Source organism: Lagenorhynchus albirostris, chromosome 20 (genome assembly GCF_949774975.1).
Source record: "Lagenorhynchus albirostris chromosome 20, mLagAlb1.1, whole genome shotgun sequence".
Classification (NCBI taxonomy): domain Eukaryota; kingdom Metazoa; phylum Chordata; class Mammalia; order Artiodactyla; family Delphinidae; genus Lagenorhynchus; species Lagenorhynchus albirostris.
In genome coordinates this window covers 30,651,390-30,676,076 of record NC_083114.1, presented here as the reverse complement: position 1 = coordinate 30,676,076, position 24,687 = coordinate 30,651,390, and the positions used below count along the sequence as shown (strand labels likewise).

Below are 24,687 nucleotides of genomic sequence, written 5' to 3'. Positions count from 1 at the left end.
GAATTATTTTTACTGGGAATAATAGCCAATAGGAATCTTTAAAACATTAAAATCTTCCGACATTGTGACTTAAGTGGTGACTTCGAGATAGAATATTATTGCCAATTACTTACACATAATGATTCTTAGGGTAAAATTAGCATTTTTATTTATTAAGGAAATTTTTATTACATACCAAATAGATAGCAGGCATTGCTTTAGGTGCTTTAGAACACAACAGTGGACACAATGGCAAAATAATCCTCAGAGAGTTTATAATTTAGATTCAGGGTAGGTGGGGATAAAGTACATAGTGAATGAATAAATAAAATGTATAGTGTCACATAAATATTTGATAATTTTATCTGTCTTGAATTTGGTTTTTGGAATTCTCGAATTCCTCTCTATGCGTGATACACAGCTGTCTCATGCAGTTGTTCTCTTACTTATCATCCTGGGGATCCCCTTCATTTCTTTCTTGGAATTCAACCCAAGAATCCTGATTCCTGATTTTCATGGCTTCCATGCTCTTGATTTACACATTTGTTTTGGTATCACATTTCCTCTGTGGCTTTCATGAAAGGGTAATCAGAATAAATTTTTTGAGACTGCATGTCTGAAAATATTTTTATTCAATCTTTACATTTGGTTGATAGTTTGGCTGGTAGAGTTCAGTACATAACTATTTATATATTGTTTTTCTCTTCAGTATTTTTTTTGACCGTGCTGCACGGCTTGCGGAATCTCATTTCCCCAACCAGAGCCCTCGGTGGTGAAAGCTCGGAGTCCTAACCACTGGACTGCCAGGGAATTCCCCAGTATTCCCATTCTTAATTGTGCATGTTGTTCTCCTAGTCCAGAGATTTTATTTTATCCCTTCCAGAGAATAAACTAGCAGCCTTCTGCTGGAGTGATAGGACAAATTTAAACCAGCTATAAGTGGAGTAGGGGTGGGATCTGGGGATCTGTGCACTTTTTTTCTTTTAACAGCTTTATTGAAGGATAATTGACAAAAAATAAGCTGCATGTATTTAAAGTGTATAATTTGATAAGGTTTGACAAATGTATACACCTGCGAAACCATCACCATAGTCAAAGTAGTAACTTTTTTCCTCCAGAATTTTTTGTGCCTCTGTATAAATTCTCCTGTTTCTCCCAACACTTCCCTCTCCAGGCAACCCCCTATCTCCTTTCTGTCATTATAGATAATTTTGCCTTTTCTAGCATTTTATGTAGTTAGAATCATACACATTATATACTTGTTTTATGTCTGACTTCCTTTACTTAGCAGAATTATTTTGCAGTTCATTCATATATCAATAGCTGTTTCCTTTTTAATTGCTGAGTAGTATTCCATTGTATGTATATACCACAATTTGTTTTTCCATTCAACTGTTTATGGTCATTTGGTTTGCTTTCTGGTTTTGGGTTTTACAAATAAAGTGGCAGTGAACATTCATTTACAAATCTATAGATGGACATATATTTCCTTTTCTCCTGGGTCCTCCTAAGATAGAGTGGTAGATACATGATTAGGTTTTTAATAAATGCTGTCTGTTTTCCCAAAGAGATTGTACCATTTATATTTCCATCAGTAGTCTTTGAGAGTGCCAGTTCCTCCACATCCTTGCTAACACATGATATAGTCAATCTTTAATTTTAGCTGTTCTCATAGGAGTGTAATAGTATTTCATTATGGTTTTAATTTGCATTTGCCTTATACCTAATGATGCTAAGCATCCTTTCTTGAACTTATTTGCCATCCATATAGCTTCTTTGTTGAGGTGTCTGTTCAGATCTTCTTCTTTGTTGTTTGAAGTTCAGATCTTTTGCCCATCATTTTATTGACTTGTTTGTTTTCTTACTGAGTTTTGAGAGTTCTTTATAAAAAAACTGGATAGAAGTCCTTTATTAGATATGTACTTTGCAAAGATTTTCTTCAAGTCTATGGCTTGTCTTTTCATTCTCTTGAAAGTGTCTTTTAAAGGGAAGTTTTAAAATTTTGATGAAGTGTAAGTTACCGATTTGTTCTTTTGCTGTCATAGCTAAGAAGTCTTTACCTAACCCAAGGTGACAAAGATTTTCTCCTGTGTTTTCTTCTAGAAGTTTTGTAGTGTTAGGTTTTATATTTAGGCATATGATCCATTTTGATCCTTTTTTTTAAAAATTTTATTTATTTAGCTGCACCAGGTCTTAGTTGCAGTATTCAGGATATTTTAGTTGTGGCATGAAGGATCTAGTTCCCTGACCAGGGATTGAACCCAGGCTCCCTGCATTGGGAGCGTGGAGTCTTAACCACTGGACCACCAGGGAAGTCCCTGGTCCATATTTGTATGTGAGGTATGGATCCAAGGTAGTCTTTTTGTTTTTGTTTTTTATATATGGCTATCCAGTTTTTCCAGCACTATTTGTTGAAGACTAGCCTTTCTTCACTGAATTGCCTTTGCATCTTTTTCAAAACTTAGTCCATATACACATTGTCTATTGATTTATTTTATGTCACTACTGCACTGTTTTGATCATTGTTGCTTTATAATAAAAGGCAGTGTTAGCTCTCCAACTTTGCTCTTCCTTTTTTTTTTTTAGAGTTGTTTTTTGTTATTCCAGATCCTTTGCATCTTCATCTGAACTTTAGAATCAGCTTATTAATTTCTGCCAAAAAAAGTTCTGGGGTTTTGATTAGAATTACATTGTATCTATAGATCAATTTAGGGAGATGTGATATTTTAGCAATACTGAGTCTTCATTTCATGAAGACTTTATTTCAGCAGTGTTTTGTAGCTTTCAAGGTACAAGTTTTTCACATCTTTTGTCAGATTTATTCAGTATTTCAGAATTTTTGATATGATAAAAGATGTTTTTTAAAAATTCCAATTTCTGACTTGTATCTATACAATTGATTTTTGTATATTGATCTTGTATCCTGTGATTTTGCTAAATTCATTTATTAGTTCTAGTGGCTATCTTGTAGATTCATTGGATTGCCTGCAGATAGTCATGTAATCTCTGAATAAAGACAGATTTCCTTCCTTCCTTCCTTCCTTCCTTCCTTCCTTCCTTCATTCCTTCCTCCCTCCCTCCCTCCCTCCCTCCCTCCTTCCCTACCTCTCCCTTTCCCCCCTTCCCCCTTCCTTTCCTGTCTTTCTGTGTTTCTATTTATTTATTTACTTGGCTGCTAGGTCTTAGTTGCGGCACATGGGATCTTCAGTTGCAGCATGTGAACTCTTAGTTGCAGCATATGGGATTTAGTTCCCTGACCAGGAATTGAACCCGGGCCGCCTGCATTTGGAGTGCAGAGTCTTAGCCAGTGGACCACCATGGAAGTCCAAGACAGATTTTTTTCTGATCTGGCTGCCTTTTATTTCTTGTTAGGTGTTACTGCCCAGAACTTCTCGTATAATGTTGATTCAAGTATGATGTTAGCTGTGGGTTTATTGTAGATGTCCTTCATCAGGTTTAGGAATTCGTTTCTATTCCGTTTGATGAGAGTTTTCATTAGGATTGAATGTTGGATTTTGTCAAATTCTTTTTCTGCATATATTGAGATGATCATATGGTTTTTCTTTTTAGTTCTTAAAATAGATGAACATTTAAGAAAAATATTAAACCAACTTTTATCCTGGGATAAAAACCCTAAGTTGATTGATGTATTGTTGTTTTAATATATTACTGGATTTGATTAACTAAAATTTTGTTTAAGATTTTTGCACTTCTGTGCATGAAGGATATTAGACTGTAGTTTTCTTTTCTTAAAGAATTGTTGTCTGGCTTTGTTATCAAAGTAATGCTGGCCTTAAAGAATGAGCTTTAAATTATGCCCGCTTCAGTATTTTGGAAGAAGTTGTATAGAACTGATAATGTTTCTTCCTTAGTTGTTTGATAGAATACACCAATGAAGCCATTTGGGCCTTGTTTTCTTTGTGGAAAGAAAGAAGGAAAACAAAAAGTTTTCAGTTTCTTTAATAGATACAGGGCAGTTCTTGGGACTTTCCTGTTAGTCCAGTGGTTAAGACTCTGTGCTTCCTCTGCAGAGGGCACAGGTTCATTCCCTGATCAGGGAACTGAGATCTTACATGCTGCGCAGTGCAACCAAAAAAAAAAAAAAAAAATTTTAGATATAGGGCAGTTCATATTGCCTACTACTTCTTTTTTTCATTCATTCATTCATTCATTCATTCATTTTTGGCTGCATTGGGTCTTCTTTGCTGCGTGTGGGCTTTCTCTAGTTGTGGCAAGCAGGGGCTACTCTTTGTTGTGGTGGAGGGCTTCTCATTGCGGTAGCTTCTCTTGTTGCGGAGCATGGGCTCTAGGCGCACGAGCTTCAGTAGTTGTGGCTCTCGGGCTGTAGAGTCCAGGCTCAGTAGTTGTGGCACAGGAACTTAGTTGCTCCGCGGCATGTGGGATCTTCCCGGACCAGGGCTCGAACCCGTGTCCTCTGCATTGGCAGGCAGATTCTTAACCACTGTGCCACCAGGGACGTCCCTGCCTACTTCTTCTTGAGTGAGCTTTGGTAGTTTGTGTCTTTCAAGTAATTATTCCATTTTATTTGAATTTGCTAAATTTATTGGCATAAAATTAATAATATTCCCTTATTATCCTTTTAACATTTGTAGAATGAAATGTCACTTCTCTCTTGACATTGGTAATTTGTATCTTCTATCTTTTTTCCCTGCTCAGTCTGGCTAGAGGATATTGATTTTTGTTGATCTTCTCAACTAGGTTTTGGTTTTCGTTTTGGTTTTTTTCTGTTGTTTTTCTTTCTTTTTTATTGAGTTTTATTTTGATTTAACTATTTTCTTTCTTTTGCTTAGCTTGAGTTTCATTTGCTCTTTTTTTCCTAAAATCTTAGGGTGGAAGCTGGGGTTATTGATTTGAGACCTTTCTGTTTGAAATACATTCTTATATCCCCTGTGACTTCTTTGACTCAAGTAGTTTCCAAATATTTGGGGATTTTTCTGATAGTCTATAATGTCAGGTCAAGTTGGTTGATGATGATATTCAAGTCTACTATATCCTTGCGAATTTTCTGTCTCCTTGTTTTATCAATTATTGAGAGAGGGGTATTGAAATTTTCAGCAATAATTATGGATTTGTCTGTTTCTTGCAGTTCTTTTGGTTTTTGCTTCATATATTTTGGGTTTTGTTTGTTTGGTTTTTGTTTTTTAAAAAATATTTATTTATTTATTTGGCTGAGCCAGGTCTTAGTTGTGGCACATGGGATCTTTTAGTTGCAGCATGCGGGATCTAGTTCCCTGACCAGGCATCAAATCCAGGCCCCCTGCATTGGGAGTGTGGAGTCTTAACCACTGAACCACCCGGGAAGTCCCCAATTTCATAAATTTTGAAGCCATACTAGTAGGGGCATAAACATCTAGGACTGTTATATTCTTTTTTTTTAACTTTCTTTTTTAAAATTTATTTATTTTACTTATTTTTGGCTGCATTGGATCGTTGTTGCACGTGGGCTTTCTCTTCTTGTGGCGCGTGGGGGCTACTCTTCGTTGCGGTGGGCGTGCTTCTCATTGCGTTGGCTTCTCTTGTTGTGGAGCATGGGCTCTAGGTGTGCGGGCTTCAGTAGTTGTGGCACGAGGGTTCAGTAGTTGTGGCACACGGGCTTAGTTGCTCCACAGTATGTGGGATCTTCCCTGACCAGGGCTGAAACCCATGTCCCCTGCATTGGCAAGCAGATTCTTTTTTTTTTTTTCCCCCGGTACGCGGGCCTCCCACTGTTGTGGCCTCTCCCGTTACGGAGCACAGGATCCGGACGTGCAGGCTCAGCGGCCATGGCTCACGGGCCCAGCTGCTTCGCGGCATGTGGGATCTTCCCGGACCGGGGCACGAGCCCGTGTCCCCTGCATTGGCAGGCGGACTCTCAACCACTGCGCCACCAGGGAAGCCCGCAAGCGGATTCTTAACCACTGTGCTACCAGGGAAGTCCAAGGACTGTTATATTCTCTTGATGAATTGTTTCCGTTATCAGTGTGAAAGACCTGTTTGCTTTGAAATCTAGTTTATTTGATGTCAAAAAGCCATTTTAGCTTTCTTTTAACTAGTATTACTATGTCATATCTTACTCTGTCATTTTATTTTTAATGTATTTTTTCTTAAATATTTAAAGTGTGTGTGTCTTGTAGGCAGCATACAATTGGCTCTAGTTTTTTTAATTCAGTCTGACAGTCTTTGACTTTTAACTGGGATGTTTAGCGTGCTCACTTATAGGGTGAAGTTTGAGTCTAATATCTTGCTGTTTGTTCCACCTGCTCTTTGTTCCTTTTTTTTTTTTTTTGGTTATTTTTAGGTTGAGTATTTTTTTTGGATTTTGTGTATTGTCATTAGTGGATGACACTGACATCAGTAATAAAAATAAATGTAAATGGATTAAGTCGAAGTTTTAAAAATCCCATGGTGAACTTCTTAAGACAGATCTAGAGAATGATGAGAAATTTAAAGTGAAAATATTACGAGTGATAAAAAGCGAACAGTCTACCTTAGGAAGATAGGATAGTTATGATTTTGTGTTCCCAAAACATAAATTCATTATATATAATGCAGATGCTGACAGAATTATAAGATTTTCATAAAATTACTATCTGTAGTGAGTGATTAAAAATAAATTATTTTATTTTATTTAAATCTGATAAACTAATAGTTCCAACTAACAAAAGATTGTAAGAATAGAAGATCTTTGAAAAAGAAAATTGAGAGCTTTATTTAAAAGGTATATGTGGAATTCTGAATCCCAAACTGAAGAATATATATTCTTTTTAAGTCCACATGGAACAGTTTCAACATTTTGTCACATACTAAGGTATATAGAATTCTGAAGAAATTTAATAAATTTATATAAACAACATGTTCTGTGACCACAGTATAATTACGATAGATATCAAAAACACAGTTTAAAAATTTACATATATGTATGTAAGTACGCATTTAAATATATGTTAAATATCTCCATAGTTCTTAAGTGAAGGAGGACATTGCCATTGGAATGATAAATTATTAAAATAGATGTAGCTACAGGATATTTAGAAGGAAACTTTTAGTCTAAAATGAAGTTTAAGAAATTATGAATAAGTGAAAAAAGACAGAAAAAAGAACAATGGTATAGAAGCATAAAATGGAAGGAAATCACAGAGGCAGTGATGAAATAACAAGAGAGTGCCATGAAATAGTTGAGAGGATCAACATACCCAGTATTGGATCTTTGAATAAATTAATTTAATGGAAGATACTCTAACAAGGTTGATTAGGAAAAATGAAGAAAATGTCCAACAGTATATTGGGAAGAAAAATGGGACGTGACTACAAATATAGTAGAAATTTAAATAATAAAAATATTTTACAAAGTAATTATGGATATAGCATTTACTATATACCAGGCACTATTCTATGTGCTTTACAAAAATGAGCAACTTTATTCAGGTAGAATCTACATGAAGAAGATAGTTTTCCAGGAAATTGTAATTACCAAAAATGACCTAAGAAAGAGTATAATTTAAAATAAGAAACATTACGTAAATTATATTGGAAGTATATAGTCAAAAGACATCAAAAACCATCAGATCCAGACTAATGGAAAATTTTTACCAGATCTTTAAATATCTGTTGTCTATCATAAGCACTTTTTTTTCCTAAAAGAATACAAAATGTACCAAAGCTAACATCTCAGTCTTTGAGATTGATATAATGTTAATAACGAGTCAGCATAAGAACACTGTAAGAAAACAAAATTAAAGCCCAACTCTATTGTAAACATAAATACCATAATGTTAAAATACTGACAAATCAAAATTAGTAGGATACTTACTAAAACAAAACAAGAAAGCAAGACTTGGTAGGGTTAATAAAAGGAATGAAAGGAATGTTTCATTATCAGAAAAATCTCTTGATTGTAACTCAAGAGTTTAAAGGGCAAAACCACATGAACATATAAGTAGAAATGAATAGAATAATATTAATTTTTAAAATAACATTCAATTATATTCGATCTTCATTCATGGCCAAATTATTCAGCAAACTAAGAGTAAAAGGAACTACCTTAACTTTATTAAAGGTATCTATTTAAAAGTCTACCTTTGGAGGAAATAAGGTCAAGGAAGGATGCACATAGTATGCATTCAATAAATATTTTAATGAAAGCTATAAATTTTGGTATTTATCATATGATACCAGTTATGTTATATCGTTATTCTTGGTGAGCTGTAAGCAACTATCTTTTAAAAGACATAAACCCAGTTGTCGTGGGTTTTTGAATATCATTTGTATGGCACTTGATAGTGTATTAGTTTGTTAGGGCTTCCGTAACAAAACACCACAGACTAAGAGGCTTAAACAACAGAGATTTATTTTCTCAGTGTTCTGGAGGCTGGTAGTCCAAGATCAAGGTATTGGCAGTTTGGTTTTCCCTGAGACCTCTCTCTCTGCCTTGCAGATGGCTGCCTTCTCGTTTTGTCCTCTGAAGGGCTTATCTCCAAATATAGTTACACTATGAGGTACTGGTGGTTGGGACTGGAACAAATGAGTTTGGGGTGGGGACACGATTCAGCCCATAGCAGTTTACAAAGCTGTCTCACATACAGCTTCATGCTTGATCTAACAAACCAGCACAGCAAGCAGCGGTAGATATTATTCCAGTTTTACACATTAACAGACTCTGAGCCACATAATTGGTGTGTGGCAGGACTAGGACTTCAAACTGGTTGTCTTGAGTACAAAATCAGTAGTCTTTTAACTACCATGCTTATTTTGCTAAAGTTGGATTTCTCACTTTTTACCTTTGGTATAACTTAATGTTTCCTAGATTGATAGAGGTTAAGACTTTTTTCTGTGTGTTAGGTCGTAACATTTCTCTGTTCCCTGGAGTGCAATTTGAGAAATCCTTGTTTGAAGGTCGTTGACTTTTAGGGGTTTGTTCATTTATATACATAATGGCTTCACTGTACCAGTCTAAAATACATTTGTAGTTGCTTAGAATTGGATTTATGCTAATATACAATGAGAGAAAAATACATTAAAATCAAATACATTTACTCAATAACTTTACTGTTATAATGGAAATTAATAAACCTAGATTCTTAACTTTCAAACCCACTTTGAAAGAAACTATTGTGTTGGCCAAAAAGTGCCTTCGGTTTTTAAGTAAAAATAAAAGACACATTTTTCATTTTCACCTAGAACTTTATTGAACAACGTATTCACCCTTTTGTTCCACTACCTTCTGCCATATTTCAGACAACTTCATAATTCCGTCTTCTGAAAACTTTTTATCTTTTTGAGCAAAGAACTGTTCCAGGTACCTTTTGCAGTTTTCCAGGGAATTGAAATTTTTTCCATTAAAAGAATTTTGTAAAGACCTAAATACATGGAAATCTGAAGGTACAGTGTCTGTTGAATACAGCAGATGAATCAGAACGTCCCAGCCAAGCTGTAACAGTTTTTACCTGGTCATCAAAAAAACATGCGGACTTGCGTTGTCCTGATGGAATATTACGCGTTTTCTGTTGACGCTTTTTGTTGAGTGCTGCTTTCAGTTGGTCTGATTGGGAGCAGTACTTCTTGGAATTAATTGTTTGGTTTTCCGGAAGGAGCTCATAATAGAGGACTCCCTGCCAGTCCCACCATATCACCTTCTTTGGATGAAGACCGGCCTTTGGTGTGGTTGGTAGTGGTTCATTTTGCTCGTCCCATGATCTGTTCTGTTCCACATTATTGTTCAGTATCCACTTTTCATCGCCTGTTATAACTTTTTTTTTTTTTTTTTTTTTTTGCGGTACACGGGCCTCTCACTGTTGTGGCCTCTCCCGTTGCGGAGCACAGGCTCCGGACGCACAGGCTCAGCGGCCATGGCTCACGGGCCCAGCCGCTCCGCGGCATGTGGGATCTTCCCGGACCGGAGCATGAACCCGTGTCCCCTGCATCGGCAGGCGGACTCAACCACTGCGCCACCAGGGAAACCCTGTCATAACTTGTTTTAAAAACGGAATATTTTCATTACGTTTAAGTAGAGAATCGCATGCGGAAATATGGTCAAGAAGGTTTTTTTCACTTATGTGGAACCCAAACATCAAAGCAATGAACATAACCAAGCTGTTGCAAAGGATTTTCAACACTTGATTTGGATATTTTGAGTATGTCAGCTATGTCCCGCATGGTATAACGTCAATTGTTCTCAATTAATGTCTCAATTTGACCGCTCTCAACTTCAACTTGTCTACCCGACTGTGGAGCATTGTCCAGGGAGAAATCTCTAGCACGAAACTTTGCAAAACACTTTTGACATGTTCAATCAGTCACAACACCTTCTCCATTCGCTGCACAAATATTTTTTTTTCATTTTGGTTGCGTTTTTATCTTTCTTGAAATAATAAAGCATAATATGCCGAAAATGTTGCTTTTTTTGTTCCATCTTCAGTGTTAAAATGGCTACACAAAAATTCACCAATCTTGAGAAGTCTTTCTTTAAATGCACCCTGATATGACAGCTGTCACATACAATCTAACAAAACTTTTGAATGAAGTTAAAGACAACTAAGTGCTACTACAGCCAGCTTACAGAAAAAACCGAACAAAACTTTTAGCCAACCCAATATTTTTCTTTATCTCAGTTTTTTCAGTATATAACCAGAATAATTTCCATTTTCCTTCTTTATTAAGGATTTTGGGGGTGCCAATGCATAGTAATTTTTTTATTCAGACAGTTCTTTTCCTCAAACAGTTGCGATCTTGTAGTAAGAGTGAGTTGATATCTAAGAGCTCAGAGATCCTCATGATGTTTCAGCAAGTTCATCGAAAGCCCATGGCGTCCTTTGTTACCACTCCTGTTCCACCAGACTTTACCAGGTATGACACATTTTTTTTTACTTTATTTTCTTTTGAAGTTTATGTGCAAATGCATATACTTGTTTCAAAAGAAAGCTGTTGCTAACAACTAGAACTCAGGTAGTTCTCCCTGACCAATAAGGTAAGTCTTCATTTCTTTGTGAACTAACAAGCCAGATAAAATATTTATATTTTATTCAAGCACTGAATATTAATAAAAGGGCTGGGTATTTGCTCTTGTTAAATAGATTTGAGTCAGCTAGGGATATTCATTAATATTCCAAGGCTGCCTCTTTGATAGTGTGGTCAGCCATTTCAGTTTTGAAGATACCTTTTCTGAATTACTCTATCCGTCATCAGTGGAATGAAATGAGTTTTGATATAAATACCATATATGAAGATAAGGGTTTTACAATTCAGAATAGGGTACATGGATCTCCTGTATCAGAGCCAGCAGGAGTGTTGTTCCAAAATGAAAATTCTCAGGCCTGTTCCCTGACAGTCTTTGGAGATGGTATCTAGAAAATGAATGTTGAGCACCTCAAGTAACTCTGCAGTAAAGTTTGGGTACCATTGATAGCGGTAAACTCCTATACTGATACTACTTGCAACAGGTTATCAGGCAAGCAACTCTGCTTGACTGCTTTTTTTAAAAAAAATATTTATTTATTTATTTGACTGCACCAGGGCTTAGTTGCAGCACGTGGGATCTTCAGTTGCGGCATATGGGGGTCTAGTTCCCTGACCAGGGAACAAACCTGGACACCCTGCATTGGGAGTGAGGAGTCTTAGCCATTGGACCACCAGGGAAGTCCCTCTGCTTGACTTCTTGAGTGTCAGTTTCTGTCACATCCAGTGATTATTTTGATTTCTTTTTTTTAAAATTTATTTATTTACTTATTATTATTTTTTTGGGCTGTGTTGGGTCTTTGTTGCTGTGTGCGGGCTTTCTCTAATTGCGGCGAGCAGGGACTACTCTTCGTTGCAGTGCGTGGGCTTCTCATTGTGGTAGCTTCTCTTGTGGAGCTTGGGTTCTAGGTGTGCGGGCTTCAGTCGTCATGGCACGTGGGCTCAGTAGTTGTGGCTCATGGGCTGTAGAACGCAGGCTCAGTAGTTGTGGTGCACGGGCTTAGTTGCTCCACGGCATGTGGGATCTTCCCAGACCAGGGCTCGAATCATGTCCCCTGCATTGGCAGGCCGATTCTTAACCACTGCGCCACCAGGGAAGTCCCTATTTTGATTTCTTTTTCCTTTCTAATTGCACAAGGGACGCAGAACCCCAATAATACCTTCCTTTCACTACCTTCTTTTTTGGATATAGATGGAAGGGACTGAAACTGGGGTTGGGATGGGGGAGGTAGGAGGCACATCAATAAAGAAAAAACCACCAAAAAGTAAAAAATAAAACTGATAATTAAGGAGATTTCCCTGGGAAAAGGTCACCTTAGGGCCCTCTCCCTCTCTAGTAAACCTTACTGTCTTACTGGAAAACTTGCCTTATAACTTAACTGTAATTTTTATTAGAAACTTAGTTTATGATTTGCATTATAGAGGAAGCAGGTGTTCCATCTGTTGATTCATTGATCAACAAAGAAAAGAGGGCCAAATAAGAAAGGCTAGGGGCTTCCCTGGTGGTGCAGTGGTTAAGAATCTGCCTGCCAGTACAGGGGACACAGGTTCGAGCCCTGGTCCGGGAAGATCCCACGTGCCGCGGAGCAACTAAGCCCGTGCGCCACAACTACTGAGCTTGGGAGCCACAACTACTGAAGCCCGTGCACCTAGATCCCACGCTCCACAACAGGAGAAGCCACTGCAATGAGAAGCCCGTGCACCGCAATGAAGAGTAGCCCCCGCTTGTGGCAACTAGAGAAAGCCTGCGTGAAGTAAGGAAGACCCAACGCAGTCTTTTTTTTATTATTAAATAAATAAAAACATACATACATACATATGTAAAAAGAAGAAAGAAAGGCTAGCATTTATGGACATTAAGTTACAGACCAAAGTTTAGATGTTCAAAGCAGCAGTGATTGTTTCTAAGCTTTGAGATCATGGAACTGAGTACCTTATATTCCATCGGTTGATGATTTGTGATAGAGCCACAATGGCGAATAAAAGGTCATTAAACAAAGTTATGTTATTTATTAAAGGTCATCTATGTGCGCAGCACTGTTGTAAGTCCTGCATAGGAGCCATGGAAGAGGAAGTAATCTTACTGGATATATATTCCACATGAAATGGTAGAGAATTGTATATTAAAATTGAATATTTGTTACTTAGTTACATCAGAAATTCTGAGAAGTCAGGGTAGACTGCTGTGGTAAAGATGACTTCATAGCCTAGAAAGGAATTGTGGAAGACCTTGAAAGATACTTAGAATTTCATTAGGCGGATGAGAACAGGATATGTATACATGAACAAAAATATGGGGATGTGATAAGAGCTGCTATATTTGGAAGTCAGCAGAGAAATCATTTCAACCAGAATTTGAAGGGCTGTATTGTTGGGGCATTTAAGTCTCTCAGGGAGGACTTAAATAGCAGAAAAGTACAGTTCTCAGTCCATAAAGAGTTTTGGTTTCTGGGAGAATGGTCAAGTTGGGATGGAAAACCAGTTTTTATGTAGCTGACCAGTCTGTTTTCTCAAGGGAACAATGGATACTTATCCTGTTTTTCTTCCGTTCATCCCTTAAGTCATGATGAAGTCTCTGGTCTAAAGATTTGCAAATCAGTATTTTTCAGAATACTGGGCTAGAGATGTTTCGAGGCTAGCCTCTCCATATTCCATGAAGCTTCACTGACACCATCGTGAGATGAGTCCAGTCATCATAAAGACCAGAGTAGAAGAGGTACAGAAATAAAAGTTTGAGAACATAAAGCTGTGCCTTATTTGCAGACAGAGTGGTAACACCAGTATGATTATAGATAACCTCTGAACAAGTGAGCATAATGTGGAGATGTTAATAAATACTTAAGGATGGTAGAATTGATAGAATTAGGTGGCTTAGCGGTCGTTGTGGCTTTGTGTATATATGTAAAGAATGCAAAAGAAATTTTGAGTAAATACTTATACCAAATTACAAGAATTTTCCAGCAAATATTTGTAAATATCCATTCATTCAGTGAATATTTGAATGCCAGCTATGTTCCAGGCATGTACCAGATACAAGTAGAGAGCACAATAGAGAGTTCTTGTTCCCTCATATTGTGATTTAGTGAAAAAGATAGGTGATTGAAGCAGTAATAAAATAAAATGTGATGACTGGTGATAGGGGAAGTATATGTATCCTGTTTTAATGCTTCCCCATAGCACTAATTTATTATAATGTTATTTGTGTCTGAAAAGTTTTGGCTAAAAAATTATACATATGTAGGAGTATGTCATAGTAGGATTGATAATTGTTTTCTGTGCTCTGAATGTTAACATTTATTCTCAGCAAGTGAGAGCCATACTGTACCCTCTTGGTTAGTAAGCTTTAGCTACCTGTATGCTTTAACTTGTAAGCTTTCTATCTCGCTGTTCTAAGTTAAACATGTCCTTTTCATCTTCTGTTTATTTTGTGTCTTGGTGAGCTCTTTGACCCTCAAGAGCTGATTAAAAATAGGACAATGATATTCTGGTCTTAGAACAAAAACAACAACAAAGGAAATATATCACACCGAGTATTAAGGACATGGTGGAAGAAACAGTATGAAGATCAGCAGGCAACTGGGGATTGCCTGCATAATGTCTGTAGACATTTTGAAAGATGGTTAGTGGGAGAACTGAACAACGTTTGTGCAGTTGGAAGTTGCACAAAATTATAGCCAAAAGCATATTATAACTTGACCAAATTTGAAGACTATCCTGGAGAGATTCCTTGGAGCTCTGATTAGGTTTTTGGTTCCAGGAAGGCTTCCCAGGCATTAATTGCATTGGTTCTGATCATTGGAGTTTTGTGTATATTGAATGCTAAGAGAGCGTATCGTGGGGAGAGGTTAGAGCAGACCTCCAAAGGTATGTGACTTCTAATTTGTTATCTGAAGGAATTGTAAGGATTAACCAGACAAAAGGATCTAGGAATGAGGAATGTGAGAAAAGGTAACTACTGCCTAGGGCTGTGGTTAGGGGTGCTTGACAATTGGATAATAGCTCTACAGTTAATAGTTGCAAGGCAAACCACATCTACTTGTGAAAAAGATGTGAGCTGTTTAGCTACATATACTTAACCATAAAATAAGACTGATGTATTTTTAATAATGTATACTATATTTCCACTGGCAAACCACTAATTTCTTCAGGTACTGTCACAGTGTGAAAATGCTTTAGATGCATTTTATGTCTTATTTTGGTAATAACACATTTTCATGAATTGAACTTTAGAAAATATAGCTGAATATGTGGTGAAATGGCTTGCAGTTTACCTTTTCGGTAAATTTATAATTTTATATATTAAATATATTACACTGTATTATAACACTATGTATGATAGTGTCTTTATCATAAATGTTTTACTATCTCTGACTTTTGAGGTGTTCTAATGACAGTGCTAGAGACTATTAGCGTGCTGTGGGTGTAGTTTAGTTCTCTTTGAAGATGTAGTTTAGTTCTATGGATGTAGTTTAGTTCTCTTTGGAGAAGACTGTATGGAACTAAAGTTCCCTAGGTAATCTTGCCTTGCCATGAAACTGTTAATGTGCTTATCCTGCTTGACCCCTATGTGATTATGTATTCTTATCCTATATAATTGTATAGATTTATTTGCTAGTAAATAGTCTCAAAGTATTTAGGGTCTGTCAATATTCCTCATAATTTGTTCCGAAGAAGGAAGTTTGGGGATTTATTGTAATATTTTATCCTTTTGTTGTTTCTTTTGATTTTTTAAAATAGTTTATATGTTTTCTATTTCAGGTGTCCAGCCTAAGCACCTAACTTTTTTCTTTTCCTATTTCCATATTAGTTTTTAAATATCTCTTATAGTTATTTTAATACTTAATCATATATTGCCTTTTTTAAAAAAAGCTATATTATAAAAGCTATATTATATTTGTTGAGTCTCCAATTTAATTGCAAACCTTTGATGTCAGCTTTTGATGGTTTTATGAATTCATTTGATTTAATGTTGTTTAATAAAGTTTTAAAAATATTTCTTAAGGCCTTATTTTAGTTTAATAAAATTTGTAAGATGTTACTGAGAGACTTAACTTCGTTTCTTTTTTTTATTAAGATTTATTTATTTTGGGGGGCTGCCTTGGGTCTTCATTGCTGAATGAGGGCTTTCTCTAGTTGTGGCAAGTGGGGGCTACTCTTCGTTGCGGTACGCGGGCTTCTCGTTGCGGAGCATGGGCTCTAGGAGCGCGGGCTTCAGTAGTTGCAGCACGCGGGCTTCAGTAGTTGCGGCGCGTGGGCTCAGTAGTTGCTGCGCAGGCTCTAGGGAACGCGGGCTTCAGTAGTTGTGTCTCATAGGCTTAGTTGCTCCCTGGCATGTGGGATCTTCCCCCACCAGGGATCGAACCCGTGTCTCTTGCATTGGGAGGCAGATTGTTAACCACTGCACCACCAGGGAAGTCTGACTTTGTTTCTTAATTAAATGAAATGTTAAACTTGTATAAGCCAAATAATTTTTTTCTCTTTTGTTTCTTTTTAGTGAGTTGGTACCATCTTATGATTCAGCTACTTTTGTTTTAGAGAATTTCAGGTAAGAGTTTTTGACAACTTTAGTGTTTTTTTGTATGTGTACGTAAGTAAGAGCTAGGTAGGTGTCGTTCCTGGGTAGCATACAGACCTAATGAACTTTGTCACTCAGTTTGTAGTCTTCGAAGAAACAAGTTTTGTATTAGATACATAGAGGTCATTTGTCTGGATTGTTTTATATCTTCTAGATGGATTGCTCCTGTAGGGTGGGGAATGGAACTTTTTTTTTTTTTTTTTAAAGAAGAGGGTCTACTTAGCCTTTGCTAGTAAGGTAAGGTGAATGGGATGATAGAGATCAATGAGCCCTCCTACCCATCCTCAGAAATAAGAGTGGTGGGAAGTAAGAAATTGTGGATGGGAGGGTATTATTGTAAGAAATTTGTAAGCTTTGTAACTTGCATGCTAAGTTTGTTAGCTTTTACAGCTTTTTCTCTAAGATTAGAAGCCAAAATATTAAAACACAAAGGTCCTAAGGGACTTGTCTTAAAGGGCAGCATGGAAATGGGGAATGAAGAATATAAAAGGTCTTGCCTTGGGAAGAGAAAATCCCAAGAGGTGATACCATCAAACTAAGGCCAAACTGAGAACTTATACCACTCCCCATTTAATTTGTTTTTTCTTATGGGATAATTCTGTGGCTAAAATATAAACCGAGGATTACCCCACATTTTTTTTCCATATTAAAAAAGGATAATTATACTATGGGGATGTAAGGAAGAAACTTTTTTTTTTTCCTTTAACGGTGGAAGACTGTTTGTTGAAGTGGTAATTAGATTCAAGGCACTTAGTTATATTTTTCTTTTCCCTTAAATGACAAAATTTTGAGGGTTTTTTTTTAACCTGAAACTTAAAAGATACTGCTGAATATTTCTGTATCATTAAAGTTTCTTTTATTTCAGAATGTTAGTATATATAAATTTATACAGTGGAATCTTGACTTCTTCAGTCACCTTCATTTACTGGTCCAGGACTTCAAATAAGTAACATGAAGTGGTTGGGTTTTGTTTTTGCCTGTTTGCTATTTCCCAACAGTTTTGATCTTGGGATTCAGTTGGTTTTCTTTTACTTTAGTACTTTGCGTCAGAGAGCAGATCCTGTTTACAGTCCACCTCTTCAAGTTTCAGGACTTTGTTGGAGGTTAAAAGTTTACCCAGTAAGTTTTTCATTATTTCTAATAAATTTTGAAACCAAGATCTTCCTTTTAGGGTTCTATAGTACACTGGTTCACTTTTTTAGTGGAGAAAGGAATTAAAGTAATGACAGTTTTGTTTCTTTATAGGATATGTTGCTAAACCTGTGAAAAAATGAGTTAAATATAAACAGTGTAAACACTGGCATATTACTGAACCTTATTTCACTGTCATTTAGAAGAAATGTTTAAAATTCTTATTTTAAAAATCATTAAAAAAAAATACATTTACAGATGGTCATCAGAAACACATGTGTGTTGACTGCATACTCATGGTGCATTCCAGTATGTTTCTTTGACCTGTAGATTTGCTGCATATTGGCAGCTGGACCCAGTGGTATGATGAGCTGCATAGTCAATTCCTATGGCAAGAATATAAGCAGTAGTGTGTGCTTTTATCACATCATATCTAGTTGCATATCTTTTTGTCATATTGATGCACATTGCCTACATCTGTTAATTCACTGGAAGTTGCAGAGTAGTGATTCTCATTTTGTTTCTTTTTTGCTTATTACGTGTAATGCTTTTATGAAGAGATGCTTACCTTTACCTATTGTTTGGTTATCCAGTATTACAGTTCATATAGAATAGGCAAGACTCTTTCCTGTTATTTAGTGATTTTCCTTATTCTCTGAAAGTAATTAACTAGGTTTTAAAAAAAAAATCATTATGAACTCATGGATTTATACATATTTAGTCTCTTTAAGTTGACTTCTGTGTCACTTTGCTCTGACCCTAATAGTCTAGTAGTGACGCTAGTAGTTAGCTTTCTTGTCCTCTTCCGTGGCAAGATGTTCTAGTCTCATCTTGTACATTTCCTACTCTGTACCTGAAATTGGTCATTTTATCCAAAAAGCCCTGATTTCTTTTAGTGGGAAAATTGTATTTCAAGACCAAACTGGGCATTAAGGGTGCTCATTTCTACCAGGTTAGTCACTGTTTCTAGGCTTTCTTCATGAACAGAACTAGGGAATTACATAGGCAAATGTATGTGCGGGTTTGGGAAGGGGGAGGGATTAATATGTATGTATGTATGTATTTAAAAATTTATCTAATAGACTCTATTTTTTAGAGCAGTTTTAGGTTAACAGCAAAATTGAGTGGAAAGTACAGAGAGCTCTATTCGCACCCTCTGCCCCCGCACATGCACAGCCTCTGCCGCTATCAGCATGCCCTGTGCCAGAGTGGTACATTTTTTGCACTTGATGAATTTACATTGACACGTTATCACCCAAAGTCCTAGTTCATTCTTGGTGTTATACATTTTAGAAGTTTTGTTTGTTTGTTTTTAGCCCAAAGACCATACTTTGAGAAAAACTGGGTTAGGAGTGTGCTTAAAATTGAAGTGGAAAAACTCCAGTGATCTTAATAGAGAAAAAATATTTATGAACACTTTACAATTGCTATATAATTGTAGAATATCAGGGTGTCACATGTATGTATGTATTTTTTAGAGATAAAATAACTCCTGAGTTAATGCTCATGTTTACAATTCAAATTAAGGATTATAGAGTTTTTTAAACATAATCTCTTTACATTACACCTGTATCTCCTTTCTTCTATTCTAGAAATCCTACTTTTTGAAGCCATAGGAAGTGATAGAATTATAATCTCATAATCAATCACTTATTTGCCTTATTTCACCTTACAAACACAAAAATCTCAGAAGGGGAACTCTAATTCCATCATTGATTTGATTACTGAGAAATGTTTAAAATTTTATTTGGAAATATACTCTCCACATTTCACTATGCCATGTCTGGGCAACAGTTAGGGTGTTCAAAGCTTGTTCTCTAGTAAATTCTACTGGAAGGGCTAATGAAAGCAATATTTCCTGAATTTTTGTGTGTTGAAAATAGTTTGTATCCTTTATAAGCTAAAGCCAGTATTGCTGGAATGCAAAATTCTTGGCTCATGTTTTCTTTCACTGGGTATCTTAAATATTCAATTCCATTTTCTTTTGGTAAAGTCTGATGATAAACTGATCCTTAAAAGGCATTTGCTAATATTGTCTAGATGCCCAAATAATCTAATTCTTTTTAAGTCCAATAATTTACTACTATATGTTTTGGTTGTTCTCGGTCAGTATTCTCAGTTACATGCTGGGCTCTTTCAATATGTAGTTTTAGACTTTTTAAAGAAAATGTTCCCTGAATTATAGTTTTAAATATTTACTTTGTTTCTGTCTTTGGTTTTCTCTCTTGGGACTTGTATTATCTTCATTTTACATCTTCCTTGCCTGTCTTCAATATTTACCACTTTCTCTCTGAACTTTTCAGCTTTTTCTTCATTTCTTTTTAATATTTAAAATTTTCTTTTGTTTACTTATTTTTTGAAAGATATAAACTGTTGTGCTTATTTGCTCTTGTGTTCCTTTTAGTTCAGTCTTTATTTCTTAAATAATTTTTCCTTTTATTTCTCTTTCCTTAGTCCTATTACCTGATTTCTGAGTTTTTCTAATACTGATTTGTGTTATTCTTTCATATCATATTATTTTCTTATTTTTTCTTTTCTTCCTGTGGGCCGTCATATTATTTTCTTAGAGTCTATTAGGTTCTTTTGAAATGGTTACAATTTTGATCTTTGAGTATGTTTTTCTAGGGTGCTTTCATTGTCTGTAGGGATGTTATTCTCTTTATTTCCTCTTTTTTTAATCTTGGTAAGTGATGCATAACATAAAATTTACCATTTTTATCATTTCTAAGTGTACATTTAGTATTGTTAAGTATATTTACATTGTTTTGTAACCAACTTCCAGAACTCTTTCTACTTGCAAAACTGAAGCTTTCTGCCCGTTAAACAGTAATTCCCCATTTCCCCCTCTTCTCAACCCCTGGCAACCACCATTCTACTTTCTCTATGAATTTGACTACTCTAGGTACTTGATGTATGTGGAATCGTAACACAGTAACATCTTCTTGTTACTGCTTCTTTTACTTAGCATAATGTTTGTAAGGTTCCTCCACTTTGTAGCATGTGTCAGAATTTCCTTCCTTTTTAAGACTGAATAATATTCCATTGTATGTATATACCACATTTTGTTTATTCGTTCATCTGTCAGTGGACACTTGGGTTGTTTCTACCTGTTGGCTATAGTGACTAATGCTGCTGTGAACATGGGTGTGCAAATATCTCTTCAATATCCTGCTTTTGATTCTTTCAGATATATGCCCAGAAATACTATTGCTGGATCATACGGTAATTCTGTTTTTAGTTTTTTGAGGAACCATATTGTTATCTACAATGGTTGCACCATTTTACATTCCCACCAGCAATGCACAAGGGTTCCAGTTTTTCCATATCTTTGTCAATACTTTTTGTTTTCTGTTTCTTTGATAGTAGCCATCCTGATGGGTGTGAGGTAATTCATTGTGGTTTTGATTTGCACTTCCCTAATGATTAATGTTGTTGAGCATCTTTTTATGTGCTTATTCATGGCCATTTGTATATCCTGTTTAGAGAAATGTGTATTCAAGTCCTTTGCCCATTTTTTAATCAAGTTTTTTGTTGTGTTGTAGGAGTTTATATATTCTGGATATTGACCCCCTTATTAGATACCTGATTTACATGTATTTTCTCCTATTCTGTAAGGTTTCTTTTTACTCTGTTGATTGTGTCCTTTGATGCACAGAAGTTCTTAATTTTGTTGTTGTCCAGTTTGTCTATTTTTGCTTTTGGTTTCATATCCAGGAAATCCTTACCAACTCCAATGTCATGGAGCTTTTCCCCTATGTTTTCTTCTAAGGTTTTATAGTTTTAGGACTTATATTTAGATCTTTGATCTATTTTGAATTAATTTTTTTATGATGTAGGGGTCCGACATCATTCTTTTGCATGTGGATAGCCAGCCAGTGTGATAACAATTAGAAATCTGGTGCCTTGCTTTCTGAGAGATTTCCTCGTTCTTCTCCCCTTCTCATCTGGACCTTTTCCTTCCTTTGTTTGTATTATTTCTATGCTGTTTATCTTTTATTTTCCTCCTAGCATTTCCTTTGCAGTCTTTGGACCTGTCCTAAAAGGCCGTACTTATTCGTTTTTAAGAGTTTAGAGTGACTAGACTGCGTTTAGTTTTCAGACTTTTTAATATTAGGCCCCCTTATACTCAGTTGGTATTATATTGAGCAACTCTTCAGTTTCAGCTGTCATATGTGGCTTGTGATGCTTTTCAGTGACTAACTTTTGTCCATTTTGTGGTTTTCCTTCTTTCGGGTCCATTAGATGTCCCATTGCTTCTCTTTCCTTTCTCCCACACTGTTGATATCATGCAGATCTTTGTGGTTATAATTGGTATGTCTTTACCTGCTTGTGTTTTGGGGGTTGTGGAGATAACCTGTCATTTAATTTTGTTATAAATGTTGTTTGTGAGCTTTTGGTTTTGTTGTTCAGTTGTTTTGTTTTGTTTTATGTTTGGATTTAGAGAGTTGTAAAAACTATGCTGCCATTTTGGCAGTCTTTCCAGAATCCTCTGCCTATTGAAATTCTTAAAGCTAGGGACTTCCCTGGTGGTGCAGTGGTTAAGAATCCACCTGCCAATGCAGGGGACATGGGTTCAAGCCCTCGTCCGGGAAGATCCCACATGCCGTGGAGCAACTAAGCCCGTGTGCCATAACTACTGAGCCTGTGCTCCAGAGCCCATGCACCACAACTACTGAGCCCGCGTGCCACAGCTACTGAAACCCGTGCGCCTAGAGCCCGTGCTCCACAGCAAGAGAAGCCACCACAATGAGAAGCCCGCACACTGCAACAAAGAGTAGCCTCCGCCCGCCGCAACTAGAGAAAGCCCACATGCAGCAACGAGGACCCAATGCAGCCAAAAATAAAGAAAGAAAGAAAAGAAAAGAAGATTCTTAAAGCTAGTATTTTGTTAGAGGTACAGATGGCATGTCAATAAAAGTAGTAAAAATTTTGTTCCTTAAAATTATGATAGGGCTTCCCTGATGGCGCAGTGGTTAAGAATCTGCTTGACAGTGCAGGGGACATGGGTTTGAGCCCTGGTCCGGGAAGATCCCACATGCCACGGAGCAACTAAGCCCGTGTGCCACAACTACTGAGGCCCTCGTGCCACAAATACTAGCCCATGCGCCTAGAGCCCATGCTCTGCAACGAGAAGCCACTGCAATGAGAAGCCTGTGCACCGCAATGAAGAGTGGCCCCCACTCGCCGCAACTAGAGAAAGCCTGCGCGCAGCAACGCAGACCCAATGTAGCCGAAAATAAATAAATAAATAAATTTATTTTAAAAATAAAAAGATTATGATAAAAATTAAGTCAAAGAAATTTCTAATCTTATTATCTGTTAAAATTAGGAGTGAAAAATGTTCATTATCTTTTATTAATTGATTTCATTCCAGGGAAATCGTTTTAGGAGCATAATTTAAAAGAAGAAAAAAACCCCAGCTATTTGAACAAGGATATTGGTTGATTTTTAACAATCAGTGTAATTTGCTATATAATTTATGTTCAGTAATATTCACTAATTTTAGCAAGTTTTCACAAATATATATAGTTGTATAATCATTGTCACAATCATGACTTTTATCACCCTCAGAAGTTATGTAATTTATCCTTTTCATATAATCCTTTTTTGTCCTTTCCTGGCCTCTCTGCAACCACTGATCTGTTTTTGTTACTATAGTTTTGCTTTTCCAGAATTTCATATAGTAGGATTATACAACATATAAGCTTTTGTGTCCAGCTTTTTTCACTTAAGTGATGATTGATTTATTCGTAATATTTATTGAGTGATTACCATGTCAAACCCTGAAAGCTGCCTCAGGACCTTTTGGAGCAAAGTAGCCTAGAAATGAAGGGGTTAAGAAGTACATGTACCCCTCTATAGACATATTCCTGCCCTCAGCCCTCGCAGTCTAGTTGGGGAAACAGATCTTTTTACACATAGTTATAACAAATATAATCTTCTCACACAGTACTGGAGAAATACAGAGGGGAATAATTGTACTCATAAAAATCTCTGTAACAGAAATTTAAACAGCTTTTCAATCTCCAGACAGAATCTTATGTGAAATCCTAACATATAAAACATAGAAATTGTGGGTTCGTGCCCCGGTCTGGGAAGATCCCACATGCCGTGGAGCGGCTGGTCCCATGAGACATGGCCGCTGAGCCTGTGCGTCCAGAGCCCGTGCTCCGCAACGGGAGAGGCCGTAGCAGTGAGAGGCCCACATACCGCAAAAAAAAAACATAGAAATTATATTTAATTACTTTCAACATCAATCAAGTGTTACCTTTTTCTGTTTTACTCTCTTTTGATCTTATATATCTTTTTTTTTTTTTGTCTCATTCCTAGTGAAATTGAGGCTTTTCTTTTTTTGGCATTTTTCTTTGGGGTTTTGATTTTTCTTGGAGGCTCATTATTAAGAGTTCTGTATGTGTTAAAACTCTTAACTCTTTTCATAGTAGTTGATATTTTCTTTAGTTTGTATGCTTTAATATTTTTTTTTAATTGCAGAAGTTTTAAATTGTTATAGATTCAGACCTCTTGGTCTTTTTATTATCTTATTGTTTTTAAGCTTAAAACTACTTTGGCATCCAGATATCTCTATTTTGTTTGTTTCATTGTGGCTTAAATTTTTACATTTAAATTGATCTGGAGTTTGTATAACATCTTTTTCTGTTTTTTTTTTAAGGATGGAAATGGAGTTGTTCGTGGTTACTACTTATCTGTGTTTCTGGAACTCTCAGCTGGCTTGCCAGAAACTTCCAAGTAAGACATGCAATTAAGTAACAAACTTTAGTGTGTATTTACATACCTTCTTAGCATTTTTTATTAACTACTTTTGTTAATTACTACATTATGTCTGTTAAGATAAGATGTATACTAGTATGGAATCCCTGGCATAGTATGATGGCATAGACTGACAGTTCTCAAATTATATGGCCTCAGGACTCTTTATACTCTTATTAAATTTTACTGGGAATCCCAAAGAGTGTTTCTTTATGTGGGTTTTATCTATTGATATTTTCTGAATTAGAAATTGAAACAAAAAATTTTAAGTTTTTATTAATTCA

General features: G+C 36.2%; 1 protein-coding gene across 14 annotated transcripts in view; it reads left to right on the top strand.

Annotated features, from left to right (window-relative positions):
• Positions 1 to 24,687, top strand: part of TRIM37 (tripartite motif containing 37) — a 151,156-nt gene that overhangs the window by 20,889 nt on the left and 105,580 nt on the right. For 10 of the 14 annotated variants that reach the window (XR_009537529.1, XM_060133961.1, XM_060133967.1 and 7 more), the window contains exons 9-12: positions 10,676 to 10,821; positions 16,424 to 16,474; positions 17,542 to 17,623; positions 24,306 to 24,382. Coding sequence is in view for 13 of the 14 variants with exons in the window: in XM_060133961.1 (XP_059989944.1) it covers positions 10,676 to 10,821; positions 16,424 to 16,474; positions 17,542 to 17,623; positions 24,306 to 24,382 (356 nt within the window). In the remaining variant the exon portion in view is untranslated. The remainder of the gene's footprint in view (positions 1 to 10,675; positions 10,822 to 16,423; positions 16,475 to 17,541; positions 17,624 to 24,305; positions 24,383 to 24,687) is intronic. The other 4 variants (XM_060133971.1, XM_060133969.1, XM_060133963.1 and 1 more) reach the window with 1 other exon arrangement.